A 17,964-nucleotide genomic window follows, 5' to 3' on the forward strand; every position below is an offset into this window, starting at 1 on the left:
AATAAACATTGTCACTTTCTTGTAGGGCTTCTACGCTTCTAATGACTGTGGTGAGCCAGTGTTTGTTTTCCATCACTGTGGCACATCCTAGAAAAAAACTTCACCTTTTGATTCTCTTTAGGATGTTCCTCAAAAAGGTGCATGTGCCCAGCCATAAAATAAAATATCTATCAGTAGCATGAAAGTTGAACGTGCAGCTGGAAATGAAGGCATGTTTTTGACAGGGGCTTTTGAAGGCAAGCGAGGAACAGAGGTGGTTTGCCCTTGCCTCGGTCTGTTTAGCAACCCTGGATTTCTTCAGTGGTCTCCCATCTAAATACTAACCAGGGCTGACCCTGCTTAGTGTCTGAGATCTGACGAGATTGGGTTATCCTGGGCTATCTAGGTCTGAGTTGTACTATCTGTGTCTGAGTTGTACTAAAGTCACTACTGCTTTTACCTAATGAGAGCTACTTGTTGATTCTAAGCACATGTGAATAAGCAGGGGTCGAATGGATCCATAATGTTTTGCAAGACTGATCTCCTTTTTTCTGGCAGTAGTCTAGTCTTTAGCATCCAGTCTTCTATGGCACTAGTTCTCCCCAGTTTTCTGCAACCACTGATATGTCACTCTTATGTTGTTCTTTTATGCATAAGCCTCTATGGCTTAGTGCACCTTGATGTGCATAGCTACAGAAATGTTCAATTACATACTTGTTTTTACAACATTGGAAATCAGGTGAGCAGAAGGGGTCATTACATTTTCTGTAAAAAAAATTTAGATTGTTATATGAACTGAAAGAGAAGACCGTGTGTTATATGGCTTGGCAGGACAGAGAGATATAAACAAGTAAAAGATCAAATTGCATTTTCAGTGAGGCTTCTAAGTAGTTGTTAATTTTCAAGTGAAAACCCAGAACTCTTTGCCTTTTTGGACAGTAATTCCATATCTTACTGGAAATTGCTTTAACTGATGATCTTTGAGAAGTATCAATTCTGTTGATTGCTTTATTTCTGAATCTAAATTAAATGAATATGAAAATCAGCCTCTGTTTTCAGTGCTCACATTATTTTCTGTATAAATGTACTTTGCAAGGAAATATTCCAGTCATACGAGTATAATTGTACTGTAACTCTTGATCTCACCTATCCAAAGCAATGAAGAAGAATAAAACTGAAAAGAGGCTGGCGTTCATTTCTGCAGTTGGAAACTTGACTTTGAAGGTATAGATTATGGTAACTTGAATTTAAGACATTTCTGAAATAATTGCGACATCATATTTTCTGCTGAGGTTCTGGATCCTGTGGGCTGTTCCAGAAGCATCTTCTGTGCCTCCAACTCAGTGATACTGTGAAATTGAGGAAGGAAAAGGAGAGCAGGGTCTCGTGAAGGCTACTAGTGATGATGCTATCCTGCTCTAGTGTTTTGTGCAGCTGTTGCTGATAAGTGTGATTGTGAGACTGCCCAGAATTGTGCAGGATCGATAGTTTTCAACATGAGGTTAAATTTATATCTTCCTTCATTATTTCCTGCCATAAGGAACCATAGCCTATGTGAACATTTCCTGATCGTGTACCTCTGATAGTACCAGAGCCTTGATAGACTGATAAAACTCCAAGGCACCTAGGAATGCTAGCAATTGATATTATCATTCTGTGCAAAGATTCTGCTTGGCATGCCTACAACTCTGGTAGTTCTGAGCCCCTGCAGTTTAACCGAGCATTTCCCCTTGGTTTCAAAAAGAACTGAATGTTACATTGCTGTGAAAAGAGAAGTTGTGTTTTGGTTCTTCTGAAAATAATCCCAGCAAGTTCCTGAGAACCAGGGGGTTCTGAAAAGGCACACCCAGCTGTTTTCAGTCAGTTTACCACCCAGGGAATGTTGCTTTAAGAAGTGCAATCTGTTTGCTGTGGCAGCAACATTCTATGCGCAACTGGGGTGGAATGCCTGGTGTAGAATAAACCGAGAATACATTAATCCAAATCTTCGCATCTTTGTTTCTGATTTTTTTTGTAGTTTTTAAAAAATGCTGTGCAATGTTTAACTGGGACCATAGACCATGAATGTTTATTCCAAAGGGTGCTCAACTAAGTATCCTCTTCAGTTCTGCAGAACATCCCCCCCCCCCCCCATTTTACACTTGCAGTGAAGTGATTAGAAAGTTGCATGCTGGCTTCCTGCATATATGTGTTGCTTGCTTATTCATTTTTTCCCCTCTTTTTCAATATCCTACAACATTCCAAAGCCTTGGGGTGGGTAATGATTTAACTTCATGATTTAGTTCCAGTTGCTTGTCCTAGGGCTGCCATAAAGCGTTGGATGAAGATGCCCTGGCAGCCTTGAATGTTTAACTTGAGTGAAAACTTGTGAGTGAAAAATATTTGTTTTCTTTTTCATGCTCACCATGCAAACTCCTTGCAGAAAACTACAGTAAACTGTAAGTAAATGACATTTGAGCATGATCCGGCACTGAACATTTGCTGATAGTCCCCTGCTATCTGTAGTTCAAACTCAAAGCCTGTTAATTTTAAGTGTACAGCACCCTAGAAACTATAGCAGTTGGGCCTGTCACATCTCTTAGGCATTACAGTGTGTTATGAATTGTCCCTCCAAGCAATGGTATGGTGGGCCATTATGTATGTGCCCTGTGGCAGAAAACTCTTCTAGCTGTTTACTGTTTGGGAGAAAAGAAATCCCCTCATGTGCAGGAGAAATTGGCGCTTGACCTGCTTATACATCTTTTAAAAACGAACAGAATAGGTTGTTCTTCAATAATAACAATATGTCATTATAGCAGATTATTTCATTATTATCTATCATAACTCAGCTAAATTCTTATAGGCTCTAATTTTCATATTCAGTGTGATATGATGATTAGAATGCAGGACTTGGAGGAGGAGACCAAAACTTGGATCCTCCAGAGGATTTCTGCAGATGATTTCTGTTTATAGAAAGCAACCTTGTTTGCCCCATCCTACAGCTCAGAATGCCTCCCTTAAAAAAAAAAAAAGATGTTCCTGGGAGACGGGGCACACAGAAACTGTGGGACAAGGGAATCAGGAAAGATCACCTTTCCTTTCATGAAAATGCTACTGCTTACCCTCACACATACCAGCTTAAATCCCACACAACCATGAGGCTCACTGGGTGACCTTGGGATGGTCAGTCCCTCTTGGCCTCACCCACCTTCTAGGGTGGCTGCAAGAATGAAATGTGGAACAGAAAACCATGTATGCTATTCTGAGACTCCTGCAGGAAAGGTGGGGTAAAAATGCACTTAATAAATACAGGGCTTTTTTGAGCAGGAATGCACAGAAACACAGTTTATTTTAATTTTTAGATTTATATCCCACAAGTGGACTCAGGGCGGCTTACAACAATAAAACAACAGAGTTAAAATAATATAAAAATAGACATTATGAAACAGGAGCAGCACAGTAAACGATCTTACAGACATAGGCGGTAAACAGCATGTGGCTGATGGCTAACAGCATAACATGACACCATAATGGTGAAATGCTGGGGAAAGTTCCGGCTGGCTTGGCATCAGGGGATGTGGCATAATATGCAAATTAGCTCCTGCTGGACATTTTCTACACAAAGCCGTGTGAAACAATGGTGATGTCAGGGGGAGTGGCTTAATATGCAAATGAGTTCCTGCTGGGTTTTAGGGAAAGAATTTAATTTCAATTCCTTTGGGTGTCATTCTCTAGGTCCTTTTTGAATGGGGAGCCCATTGATTTTACATGGGATTGTCATTGTTTTTGTATTTTCTATTAACTGTAATCTGCCTCCTGTTTTAGTACTTACAGTAAAACAGGGGTCCTCAGCTTTTTTGAGCCTATGGGCACCACTGGAATTCTGACACCAGAGTGAGCACAAGCATAAAATAGCCAGAGACACACACAGAGGAAGCCCAAGTGCAGGGAAGAAGAGGGATAATTTAAGAAAATACAGTGGATAAAGAGGAGTGTGAGAGAATAAAACCAACCCTGTGGTGGCAGCTGCCACTGAAACAGCATTACTTTAATTTGCACAACCAGTCATCTCTCCAGTGGCCACTCAGAAGCCTTTTTGGCAACTCAAAAGCTACCCACATTTGGTGGATGCCTGTAAAGGTATTGGTGGGCCCAGGAGTGCCATGCTGGGAGATTGCTATAATAAAATGTATTTTGCCTCAAGTAGCTTCCCGCTGTTTTCCTTGAGCAGCACTATCTTGTGATTAGAGGCATAGGATTCTTATCTCACTACAGATGCTAATTTCCTACCTCCAAACATTTCTCCTCTGCTCTAATCAAGCCTGATTGCAATATGCATAGTACCTCTACATCCTTGACAACATTCTTTCAATATCCTTCCCACCTTCTGACTAGAACAGAAGGACTCAGAGCTCACCATTTCTACTCCTGTCTGATAAAGGGAGCTTTGAGTCTTGAAAACTAATACCATCAAACTCTGTTTGGTCTCTAAGGTGCTACAGGTCTTGAATCGTAACTAGTTTAATAGAAAAAATATTATCTAAAATTGGCTGCTGTTGTATCTAAGAATGTCATGTTTACACTTAAGTTTAATGTTACTTGCAGTCTGTACTCCCAGTTGTCCATTTTAGCTTGCAATTGGAAACATCCTTGGAGAGGAAAGCTTGGTGTTCTTTAAGATGGTCTGATAAATTGGATGCACCAAGAACAGTCCGTGCTGTTTTGATAGCTGGTTGGGGAAAGTGTAGATGACTGGGGAAGGCAACGGCAAACCACCCCGTAAAAAGTCTGCCGTAAAAACGTTGTGAAAGCAACGTCACCCCAGAGTCGGAAACGACTGGTGCTTGCACAGGGGACCTTTCCTTTCCTCTTTCTTTGGGTAATGAGGATTAGTATTATCCTACTACATGTGTCGATTGGGGAGCTCAGATTACTGCACAAGGACATCTGGTTTCAGGAATTAGTGCTCTTGAGTGATGTGTAGGATCATTCTCCCCTTCCCTCCATAATTATTTCCAGCCTGGTCTAGGTTTAGAAGTATTTAGGCTGCTAATACTGTACATTCAGATTTTGCCAGTTCTTTTAATGTGGCTTTCCAGAACATTAAGCAAGTATAGGTTCATAGCCCATCGTTATGTAACTCTACTATGATCATATCTTAACTGCTGATCTGTGGAAAGATAAACCTTTCTATGGTGCTGCTTCTCTCCAGATCGATTTGTGATGGATTTTGCCCAGGAAAGCCATACGTGGTTGCCTGTTTTGCTGGCGCATGTGACTCATGGGCTAGTTCATGTAGTGAAAATTGGCTCTTTGTGATATCTCCAAAGCCATCCATGTTTTTGTGTTTCCCCACAGTTATGCTAGAGAGCATGATGAGTAAGCCAGCTTGAACAGGAATATAGATAGCAACTTCTGTGCAATTGGCAGGTAATATTTTTGCCGCTGTGATAATAGAAATCACAGCTGGTTCTTGCCTATGTATTGTTGGATAGTTCACACATTATGTCCTCCATGTGAACAATGTCTCTAAGATATTTGAAAATTATTAAATCATACAGTGAAATTGGCTGCTGAAAAATCATATCTGTTAATCCTGCTGTTATAATAACATTAATTCCTAAACATTGTTGTAAACAATCCAATAAAATATTTTGTATATAATAATTAGAGCTTGCAGTGCACAGTCAATGAAAAATCTAAAATCCTGTGCATTATTCAAATTTGTCTGTCTTGTAACCAGACCTTTTTTTGAGCAGGAATGCACAGGAACGCAGTAACTATACAGTAACATTCAACAATTGTAGTTCTGTATTGAAGTACATAAACACTTTCACTTCAAGCACCTTGGAACATACTCTTATGACAATTGGAAACAACTTTCACTTCAAGCGCTTTGGAACAACTTCTTACGACCAATACTCCCTCTAAGCTGTGTAGTCTTGTGAGCAAGAATTCTACTTCATGAGCTACTGGCATTAAAGTTGTGAGCTGCTGCAGAAATTAGTTTGCTCTGGGGCCATTTTTCCTGAGCTAAGGCAAAAATGTGTGAGCTGGAAGCAAAAAAATTGAGTTAGCTCACACTAACTCAGCTTAGAGGAAACACTGCTTATGACAATTGGAAACAACTTGACAAGCACTCATTAGGAGACAGTTCATCTTAATTGGAAGACTCATCCTGAATGTATAATCAGCATTCAGACCACGCAGAAGTTGTCTAAATGAAATAAAAATATTTGGATACATCAAAAACAGTACATCTGTACACCATTAATATAGAGGTCCACAAGGTTGTAAACTCACAGTTCTGTCAACAACATTCATAAAAGGAAGGAGCCAATCCAATCTTTAGTAGAGATATGGTATCGTCTAACTGCTGCGATGTTGGCAAATCCTTCTCCAATCTTTCCCTTACCCGTGGATTTTTAAAAAGAACATTCTTTCACTAATTGCATGCAGCTGTGTACAAAACATATGGAAAACTGTCTTTCTAATTGGGCAGGCCATAAGAGTCTCTTCGTATTCAGTACTGTTAGCACTGACCAACATAAGAGTCTCTTCATATTCAGTACTGTTAGCACTGACCAACATTTCTTTTGAATGCAAGATTTCAGGCAGTGTTTCCCCCCCCTAAGCCCTGCAATATTATCTGTTCTCAGGCTTCAGTTTGAGAGATGGGACCCAAATGTGCATATCGTGCACTGTAGCAGCATCCTTACTTACAGAGTAGCGATGCTTTCTATAACCTGAAGATAGGATACAATGATGATGCTTCTTGAAAAGAGCTAAATGGAAATGAAACTGACTGCTTGAATTCAAGTGACTTACAATTTTTATTACGTCTGAGGGCGGGACAGTTCTGCAGTGATTCCTTACAACAGCAGCTACTAATGTAGCATGGAAATTGCTTGTCAGGAGAAGTGGGTAGTAGACTTGTACTGGGTTTACAAGATCCAGTGTAAAGAGGTCTGTCTTTCATAAAGATGTGAAGAACAAGGTGAACAGTAGTTCAAGGTTCATGTGTTACTAGCTTAGATGGCATTTTACCATAAACCTTTTAATCTACTTGCCTGCCTTCAATTCTTACAAGGGGACTATAAAATTGACATGTCATAAAAGAAGGTTTGCTTATAAATCTGAATTTAGTTCAGGGGAGCTAGGCCCTTGAATAACTTTATCTGCTTATGAAGAAATGCTGCCCAAAGCAATATAATTAGTCCTTGTAAGGAGCTGCTATAGACAAGCTGCAACTTGGCTTCTGGCTGTCCTTTGTGTGCCTTTGTAAAACAAACCATTAGTGGGTGGGGAAGTCTGCATTTGTTCAGTAAACTTACCACCTTGTTTATACACAAGTGTGTTGTACAGTTTATATATGTATATATATGTGTATAGATAGATATAGTTCTTGTAATGAAATTATATGAAGCTCAACATTTGTAGATAAAAAGCACAACAATTCTTGTGCTTGCCAGGTGCTGGAGTCCAGCAGCAGTGTGAATTCATTGAGTAGGAATAAAAACTAGAGTTACATAATTGCCATTGTGTGTCTTGGCTTCCCAACTAAAATAACGAGTTTGAACTTTGTGTACTTTGTCATACTGAACTTTAACTGGATCTTTGTATTAGAAAATTGAGATGAAATCTCCATTATTATGTACAATTATTGATTCTTCTTGAAAGTATGCTTTGATTAATAAACTTTTATTATTACATTAAACTAACAAAGTAAACTTTTAAAAAATCATTTGAACTAGCTGAAGACCTTTTTGGGCTTAAGTATAATTTCAGTTACATATTGTATTAGAAGCATTAGAATGCAAAACATAAAACCACAAATAATCAGTGTACAATACTTACCCATTATTAGCCAAGAAGAAATTGCATTTGTGGCTCAACAGCAACTTTCTATTTGTATATACATTTAAATATGCATTTATCATGCTAACAATATTTATGACACTTCTTAGAGTAACGTCAGCAAATGAAACAGATCTTTGAATTTACAGCCTGAATATGGCTTCAAATTTACACAAATTAAAAGATTTATTATTTATTATTTTATTTATTTTATTCGATTTATATCCCGCCCTACCCCACCGAGGTGGGCTCAGGGCAGCTTACAACATAAAAACCAACAAAATCAATTTAAATAGATTAATAATACATTAATAATTATAATTATACAATAAAATACCTAAAATACATAAAAACACATAAAGCTCACTTCAGTATGTACTATGCTACCTTCCTTAGATCAGTTCCTCAATATTCCAGTATTAATTAATCTGGTGTTTGAGATTTGGGTGTTCAGGCATTCCGATAACAATTAATTGTATGCCAACCGGAAGAGGGCTGTTTTGCAGGCCCTGCGGAACTGTTCAAGGCTCCGCAGGGCCCTTACCTCCTCTGGGAGCTGATTCCACCAACAGGGAGCTGCAATCGAGAAGGCCCTGTCTCTGGTCACTTTCAGACGGGCCTCCTTTGGCCCAGGGATTGTAAGAAGGTTTTGGGACCCCGATCTCAGCACTCTCTGGGGAACATGCGGGGAGAGACGGTCCCTAAGGTAGGCAGGTCCCAGGCCATAAAGGGCTTTAAAGGTCATAACCAGCACCTTGTACCGAACTCGGTATGTTATTGGCAGCCAGTGCAGTCCCCGAAGCCCCGGCTGAATGTGCTCCCATCTAGGGAGCCCTAACAACAACCGGGCAGCGGCATTCTGCACTAGCTGCAACTTCCGGGTTCGGCACAGGGGCAGCCCCATGTAGAGGGCATTGCAGTAGTCCAACCTCGAGGTGACCGTTGCATGGATCACTGTTGCCAGGTCGTCGTCCTCCAGGAAAGGAGCCAACTGCCTTGCCCGCCTAAGATGAAAAAATGCGGACTTGGCAGTGGCCGCTATCTGGGCCTCCATAGTTAAAGTAGGCTCCAATAGCACCCCCAGGCTCCTAACCCTGTGCGCCGCTGACAGAGGCACACCATCGAGGGCCGGTAAGGGAATCTCCCTCCCCGGACCACGGCGATGTAGAATGTATTCTATCATATGCAGAGTTTATGCACTAAGCCATCTTAATTTCCTTCTCTATGCCAGTTGCCAAAGAGACATAAAATTAATTAAAGTATTCTTTTCCATAACTAATTGGGATTATGATTAAACATTCATGGAGAATGGCCATGGAAAATATCCACATTTTGGTAATATTTAATATTATAAAGTGGTCTGCCATCCCACCCTAATTAAGAAAGTATTTATAGGTATAGGTTATACAGTTCCTGACCTGATACCTACCTGTTTGAATTCAAGCTGTGTAGTGGCAGTTGCCTAATTTGTGTTCCTATGTTAAATGTAAAATGATGGTTTAAATGTCTAGGCAGGGAGAGGGGAGTAAGAGCCATTTCCTGAATTCAATTCTTATGAAGCAGGAACAATCATTCACATTTTTACTGTGTAAAAATACATGGAAATAGCATTCATAGTCTTTTTGGTCATTCTTCATAAATATGCCCAACTGGTTTATAACAAAATGAATAGTGTGTGTATGGCTATGCTTGCTCTGGCCGCCATTTTGTGGCTGACCCTCCACCTTTTGACAGAATTCTAAAGGTGCCTACAGGCTCAAAAAGGCTCAAAAATTGTGGGGACCCCAATCCATATCTTTTAGAAGTTCTAAGCCAGAGGTGTGTTTAGACAGGATTTAAAATGAAGCAGTACTGTAATAAAAAGGCTGAAATGAACTTTCTAGAGTCATGTTTGATCCTCAGGCTTGAAGCTCTTTTCCACAGTCGATTTTAAGTCCTTTTCTGTTGTAACATCTGCCACTGAATGTGACATTTTGGGAATGATTCCTCTATGCCAGTCTGTAAAAGACTTCTATGTTCTACAGTAGATTGTTCTCATCATGTTTCCCAGATTAGTTGTTTTTGTTCCCCTGCTTCCAAACTCCCCTCATGAAAAATTGGGCAGGTAACTCATTCTTTTTTCTACAGTTAAGTGCTCAAAAGTTCACTGCAAACATAACAGTGTGGATCAGAAATATTACTCAGTTCTTCATCTTTATGACAAACATGCTTGTCATGCAGATTTTTGCCATTATAAACCTGATATTTTGAAAATGGAAGGTTGTGCTTCTGACCAACTTGCATGTGACATAATTAAACATTTTTTTTTTTTTGGCCTGCCAAGGTTACACTTACAATGGTGGAAAAAATGTGGCTTAAATCTGTTTGGATGCCCCTTTTTTAATTCTCGGTAATACTTTATTTCACTTTCTTTAGAGAATGTCTGAATGTATCCAGTTTTCATTTGCTGTTTGTAGAATTGGCATTTACACGGTAAGCAATGAGGCATCTTTTGAAATTTATGTTTCTCGCAAATTAGTTTTGTGCATTAGAGTTAGTTGCCCTGTTATTTCTGGTTAGTTGTTGACATATGCGATTAGCTAGCTCTTATCATACCGTAGTAGACTATACAAAGAGGCAGCTGTACTTCACTTATGCTCCCAGAAATAGACCAAGGTGAATTGTGCAGATTTATATATTAATACAGATACAGTTCCACAAAATAATACATGTAACATCTGTGTTGTAGTAGTTCCTAGATATGGTTTAGATATGTGTGTTACAGAATTCAGGAGGCTGTTTTATCAAGGCCTTCACATGAATTCTCTAGTGTGAATAAATATTTTACATGTTATTGTACACATTGCGTTAGACACATGCCCTGATTTCAGCCAGGCCAGCAGGTAGGTCTGGAAGGAATATTTTAGTGGTTTAAATGATAGAATTTTTAAATTGGTCAACCTGATATTACTTAGGAAATGGTGCACATGCATACTCTCTCTGTGTGTCCATGTCTCTCAAAGTAGTAGGAAAACAGAACTTCTCTTTCAATAAGAGTGTCAAAAACACTCTATGCATTCACATGACCATTGCGATACAACTTCAAAGAGCTGAACTTTGTGGTCACTGCACAGGTTGAAGGGCCTTACCTGAAAGGGGAAGAGGGATGAATCATAAATGCTGACCTGAGCTCCTTGAACAAAAGGGCAGATAAATGTGTCATAGATCTGTTTTGCATATTTGGCACAAAGAACATGTGTGCTGTCTTGGAGAGGACTCTATGTATGTCCATATCAATCTCTTTTTCCTTTTTTTATGGGATAAGAGATTGCAGATGCTCATGGCAAATCATTCTCCTATCCTATGCACACAAAAATGTATACACAGAATTAAACTTTGTTGGACTTAAAGGTGCCAGTGGATTCAAACTTTGTTCTCTCCTCCTCTTGTAGGTTAAATTTTGCTATAAGAATGTGAAATCTTCACTGAAGTTCTTGTTGGGCAGTAGATCAGCTTAGTATGTGGTTTCTCATAATACTGCAATTTTTAAAAAGCACTTAGTACTTTTTCATAAGTTTTATGTTTACATTATCTGCTGCTGCTTAACTATGCAGGAAGTGCTGCCTTCATTGCTGGGTTGAGTTTATAACTCATTGTTAAGGTCTTGTCTCTGTGGTTTTCATTTGTATGGTTGACAATGAGAAACATTAATTTGATGTGTAATATTTGCTCTGAAGATGGTTGTTTTTTAAAGAGAGAAAATGCTTGGTTTACCAAAAAGTAATCCCTTGTACATTGTCAGTTCACTATATAAATGAAAGGTGGAACATGTGGGCCATTGCATCCTGAAAGTTACAATGACAGATTCCAGGCTTTCAAGCTTTTATGTGTGTGTCTGAAACTGGAAATGCTGAAACACTGCCCAGCCCACCAGAAGCCAGGCTAAGCAAGCATTCTGCAGTACCTCGAAAAATGACAAGGCTTGGACTTTCACAGTTCTCCAAAGGAAGAAAAGTACCCACTTGTAAGGCAGCCAAAAAGAATGCTTTTGTGGATAACAGCTACTGCTGAGAGGGACTCAGTGATCTTGAGGTTGTAGTAAGGTACAAGATCAATTGGCCTTTGAGGTAGAATCAATATGTTGGTGTTCTGCAGGTTAAACCCAGTCCCTTCAGTGATGCGGAAGCTGGGAAGCTGATTCATTGTATATTCTACCAACTGGACCCATTTTATTTTGGAGATGTCATTACATTTTGTATTATTTAATGTTTCTGTATAAACTTGTAGCTTAGCCTCAAATATTCATAGACTTGATTGAAGGCTGCCAAGTCTTCCTCAGTCTTGGAATTGTCACCAGACAAAATGCATAAAAAGGCATTTTGGAACTAGGAATTCTAGGGAGCCAGCATGGTGGTATAGAGTGTTGCACAGGGGCTGAGGAGAAGACTCATACTGAAATCCTCACTCAGCTATGAAGCTTTGAGTCAATCTTTCACTTTCAGCCTGGCCTGCTGTGATGGACTGCCCTTAACAACAGGTTTCCTAGTGCAGCAATTTCCCTTTCCTCTGATTTGCCAGTGCCAGCTGAGGAAAGATATGTGATTAGCTGAGTCCTGAGCGCATGGTCTTTTTTGGTGGAGACTTTTGGCCAGTTTGGTCTTTGGGAAGTCGGACAGAGTCAGTTGGAGTCAGTGAGTCTGACAAAATTAGGTCAGACAGATACACTTTTGGAGTGAAGGGAAATGACTACTTGCCTTAACTGGTTTCTGTCAGTTCTGAGGAAAAATTCAGAATGACTTCTTTCTGCTGTGAAGGAGGAGGAGGAGGGCCAGAAATTAAATGAAATAAACATTCCCATAGCTCAGTGGTAGAGCATCTGCTTGGCATGCATAAGGTCCTAGGTGAATCCTTGGCATCTCTAGTAAAAAGGACCAGGCAGTGGGTGATGTGAAAGACTTCTGTCTGAGACCTTGGAGAGCTGTTGCCAGTCTGAGTAAATAATACATACTGATTCCATATAAGGGTCTGATTCCATATAAGGCAGCTTCAGTTGTGCTCATGTGGAGAAATCATTGTCTGATATTACGGTCTCAGGGTATGCAGGTCCTTCAAACCTTATGCCTGGAAGTTGCCGGTTCTCTTCATGGCCAAGGAGTGGAAATCATTTCATACTGATACAATATGCTAATCCTGGCTAAGAACTATGCTGCTATATTTTGGATTCACTGTAGTCTCAAGTGTCTTCAAGGACAGCCCCACATAAATCACACTGCAGTAGTCAGGTTGAGATGCTGTTGGCATGGCACCATATGAAGCTTGTGGAATACATTGTTGGCTCTTAACTAGGAATTCAAGAATGGGCCTAAATACATGCTGTGAACATGATTCTTTTAGAGGAGCATTACATTATCCAGAACAGATGTATCTTCTTCCCAGTTAATTGCATACCACAAGCTGCTCCATCTCTGGGTTGTATTTGTATTTGATTCTAATTGGCTTATTAATATACCATAGTAATCTGTAGTTGGACAGTCAAAGCCTGTTTTTCATGTTAGCCATTCAGTGTGGTTGCTGCTTGCACATGACAGGACCCTTGCACTGTTCTGGTAGCACTTGACAGGAGTTGGGTGGGAATAGGTATGTGTTTACTTTCCACACCAGCACTGTCAACACAGGAAAAATGAGGCAATGGGATAGAAACTGTCACCTGCCTGTTCTCCATAGTCTGTTTATATGAGGTGTTATCTGTGCAGTTTGGAACCTAGCAACAGAAAAGAGGAAACCATACCACGCAAGGTCAGAGCAGGTTGGGGGAGGCAAATTATGCAGCACACTGAAGATACAAGGCTTGATCACTTTGGAGCTCTTATCCAGCAAACACTGGATTGTGTGATATTTCCTAAGGTTTTTCTACCACTGAAGCATAGCATTTAAGTAATAAAGATTAGAAACTTGCTTTTTGAATGCTGACATTTCAAATCTCTTGAAGCAGAATTCTGTACCAGTATTGCATTTTGTTCATATGTATGCAGTTCTAGCTGTACCTACCACATATTGGTGCTAGTTGTCGTTTGAGAAGGATGCTTGGCTAAGTGAAATGATGTAATTTTCTGGAGCGTTCAGATTTCTTCAAAAGCTTCTCTGATGAATGTTAAATATAATTTGACTTGCTTCTGGGCTTTAATACTATTATGGTTAGGAATTTAAAGCTGAGGGGCATAATGAGCTGCATTTGTTAATTCTGCACCAAAAGCTAGTCCAGTGCCTGCCCAAGGGGGAGAATAATTGCAAAGTGCTAATAGATGCTGTTAGATGAGAAGAATGATTGTATGTGTAGAGATTTGGTCTTTGTAGATGGAGTTTGTGCTGATTCAACAGCTGGCAGCATTCAGCCCCATTCTACAGGAAGGAGCTGTAGGGCGTGTACTGTTAGGCAAACTATTGCCTTTTTAAGTATAGTTTTTCAACATGGATTGTGGCATTCTCTTAATTCTTTGCTTAGGATCACCAAAATCCAATCTCAAGACCAGTCTCAAGCAGCAATGCACAGAAAATGTTATAGAACATATGGCTTTTTTTGTCTTAGTGCCCCCAAATCTTCAATGTCCACCTGTAAAGACATTGGTAAGCACAAAAGGGTAGGATGAGGCTTGTGCTTGGCCAGGCATAAGGAAACAAGCTGAGCTTCAGCAGTATTTGCTAGCACCTCCAAGGGGATCACCCTTAGGCCTTGCTATAAGCTTCAAGAATGTGAGAGGCAGTGAATAGCATCTTTTTTGATGGCAACCTTTTTGAGCCTGCAGGCACATTTGGAATTCTGACATGGCATGTTTGGCGCAAAAACAAAATGGCTGCCATTAAATGGATCCAGCCATAAAACTATTGCCACAGTTCAGTAATACAGTGCAGATCCTTGTGTTATGGTGGTAGCTGCTGCTAAAGCAACATTTTAAAAAAATCTGCTCAACCAATCAGATCTCTAGTAGTCAATAAGGATGTTGCTGTACAAAAGCCGTACCTGGCCCCAGCCACTTCTGAAAAACACTTCTGAAAAACACTTGGCAGGTACCAGAAAAGGGGTTGGCAGGCACCATGGTGCCCATAGACATCACATTGGGGACCCTGCCATAAACCATGCCTCTCACCTTCTCTCACTGTCTGCACCTCTGGTGCTTGCTTCCCTTGTGTGAGTGGTCTGACATGCATGGTTGGGTTCACCTGTCCTTGCTACAGCATTCCTTGTGTATTGAAATAACTCCTGGGGCTCAGTGAATGGTGTGGGAGCTCATGATGCTGCAGCAAAGCTGAAGCTAAGCAGGTGTGGACCTGATTAGTGCCTTGAATAGGAGACCACTGGAAGCCCAATGCAGAAGTAGGATAGGAACATAAAGAAAGAGGCTAGGATAAAACTAAAAAGATTGTAAATATGTGGTATTCATTGTAGTTACATTGAAGGACAGTGTAAGAGCCCACAAATATCTACCAGGAATAGTTGCAGATTTACTTTTACATGGGGAAAAATATTGCGTGTTACTGCACAGAAAGGGAAGAATTGGCTTAATTTATAAAGACAATCTCTTACAACATTATTGAAATGTAGGTTGAACTCTGGCATAGACTTCCTTTCTATAGAAACATTCTTGTGCTTCTAATCCATGAATGATGCAGCCAAAGAAGCCCTCTGTTTATCCTAAAGCCTTACCAAGCTAGGGGAGCTGGATCCCTCGCCATCTATGAGGAATATCCTGCTTTTAAAATGGAAAAGGAGAGGCCTAGTTTCATTCCCTGCTCATTTTACCATCCATTTAATCCATTTCTTCATTAGGCATGTGAATTTTTGAGGCGGTAATCTAATGTGTCCCAAAGATAAGGTGACATGTCTGAAGATAGACTCTCTCCGTAACTCTGAAGAAAAGTACTAGAGAGAATCCTCTTTAAATAGATTATATTAGTATGTTTTTGTCAACATGGCACATAGAAATATTGACTGTGAAGAAAGTCTGATGGGTGTGAATGGAGATCTGAATACAAGTGTTCCTGTACCATCACATTCTTCAATAAACTGTGCTTGTTCTCATGGATATGGTGTAACAAAGTGGTAAGTACGTTGCTATAACTGTGAAATACAGATGCAGTTCAGCTGGTTTGATTTTCATCTGTTTCTTCATAAAACAAAATTCTGATCCTTGTGTCTGTAAACACAAGGGTTCCAGTGAAGACAGTGTTCAGTTATTAGTAATAGGGTTCCAGTGTATGGGTTCCAGTGAAGAAGACAGTGTTCAGTTATTAGTAATAGCTATTAGTACTGAACAGGTGACCCATTTTCCCCTGCTCCTAGGCAGGATCACAGCAAACAATTATGTAGTCTGGCACTGTGTCCAGTTTTGACTTTGCAAATGTTCTTAGAAAGCTCACAGGTGGGACACAATGGAGAAAACCATGCATTATGTGCGGCTGGACCTGATGTTTTTGTTTGTCATTATCATGGTCCTCCAAGATTTGGGTTTTTTAGAAAGCAGTAAGGAATTAGACATTCGCATGCTTCTCTCAAAGTTGTCTTTTCTCAGTGAAGTAATTTTCAAGCCCTGCTTGCCTTTTCTTTTCTGTTGCAGCTGCAACTTAGTAAATGCAGAGTTGTGTATGCTCTTCTAAGGATATGCTGTCCCGAATTCTGTCTGGTGTTTTCTGCTAGTTGATTGCTTGCTTCTCTTGTGCAATGTAAATGTCAGGTGTGCCTCCATAGTCTACAATGACATGGTAGACAGTTTCTATAGTCTTTAACTAATTTAGTGCCAGCAGTACAGGTAGAGCCCCAGTAAGCCGAATAATTTTTAAAAAGAGGGCTTAAGGAGTTTAGTTTATGTTTGAAGCACAGTGAAGTGTTCTACTTGTGAGTTCTTAAAAGCAAATTATGAAGGTGGCATTTTCCAGAGCAAACTTTTACTATCATTAATATTTCTTCCTAGACTTTGAAAGCAGTTAACACTTTAGTGTGTGAGACATTCCCCCTCCCCTCAAAAAAAAATCCACTGTTCTTAAATTCTGGTATGCTGAGGGTTAGCACAAAGGCTGATTTTCCTTTATAAATATTTTTATCTTAATTTTTTAAAAGGCTTCTAGCTGGTGAAATCATTCTTCCATACTAAACGTTTAGATAACACTCATATGGAATATTATCTTTCCTCTCCACCATGAGAAAAACAAGTCTCAAACACTGCGCAATAAAATCCTCTAGATTAAACTCATAATACAGCAAAGTTTGTGCTAATCTTTTGTCCCATGTTTCCCATTGTGAGGAGAAAAAAATGAAATATTGAACTTTTAGGCTACATCCTGTGTACTCCTCCCTTTCCTGTTGTGTGGTGGACACAAGCAGTGAAAAATCCAAGTATGTAACAAAACAGGGGAAATAATGTTTTGTTTCACATTGGGTGTTACCATCTGTACAGTCATAATTGACTTTTGCATACTGTGACAGCTGTCAATAATAGGATTCTCTCCTATACCTACAATATAGTAACCATTGACTCATTCTAGCTCTCATTAGAAGTGGTAAGTCCTTGTGGATAATGCATTAAACTTATTAACATCCTTGCTTCAAGAGGGATCTGTTTGTGATTTAGCTGTTTACATATAGTGACATAAGGTTTGGTTATCCCCTTGCTTCTCCTCATACTTTGAGTGTGTACTTCCTGTGTGTATGTGTTAAGTTCTGTCCAGTCACTTCTGACTTAAGGTGATCCTATGCATTAACATTCTTCAGAATTTTGAATTAATGTTCTGACTAACATTCTTCAAAATGTCCTGTAATAGGCTTGCTCAGGTCTTACAAACTGAGGGCCATGGTTTCCCATCTCATGTTGGGTCTTCCTCTTTTCCTGTTGCCTTCAACTTTTCCTATCATCGCTACAAATTAATTTAAATGGAGGACTGAGATTGAGAGTTAGCAATGGATGCCAAGTCCTACTATAGGCATGTGACTGAGCAAGAATTTGAAACTTTTAAGAGCCACATGCAGCAATGTAGTCACACTAAGTGTGTATGGTGTTTGAAGTTTTGTGTACGAGGCGGGGGGAGGACATCTTACTGATTGAAGACAAGATCCATGAAGAATAAAATTCCCATTCCTCTTTCTACAGCCACAGACGAAATAAGCAAGAAATGCAGGAA

At 39.8% G+C, this 17,964-nt stretch overlaps 1 protein-coding gene across 8 annotated transcripts in view; it reads left to right on the forward strand.

Annotated features, from left to right (window-relative positions):
- The window catches only part of ARL15 (ADP ribosylation factor like GTPase 15), a 247,194-nt gene that overhangs the window by 61,008 nt on the left and 168,222 nt on the right, over positions 1–17,964 (forward strand). The window contains exons 2-3 of one of the 8 annotated variants that reach the window (XM_060235995.1): positions 2,402–2,417; positions 10,231–10,287. The exons of 4 other annotated variants lie outside the window; for them this stretch is intronic. In XM_060235995.1, the coding sequence (XP_060091978.1) occupies positions 10,234–10,287 (54 nt within the window). In that variant the 5' untranslated portion in view covers positions 2,402–2,417; positions 10,231–10,233. Of the gene's footprint in view, positions 1–2,401; positions 2,418–9,902; positions 9,920–10,218; positions 10,288–17,964 lie in introns of those variants that run through there. 3 more of the 8 variants (XM_060236000.1, XM_060235994.1, XM_060235993.1) reach the window with 3 other exon arrangements.

The sequence above is a fragment of the Heteronotia binoei genome, chromosome 4 (genome assembly GCF_032191835.1).
Source record: "Heteronotia binoei isolate CCM8104 ecotype False Entrance Well chromosome 4, APGP_CSIRO_Hbin_v1, whole genome shotgun sequence".
NCBI lineage: Eukaryota > Metazoa > Chordata > Lepidosauria > Squamata > Gekkonidae > Heteronotia > Heteronotia binoei.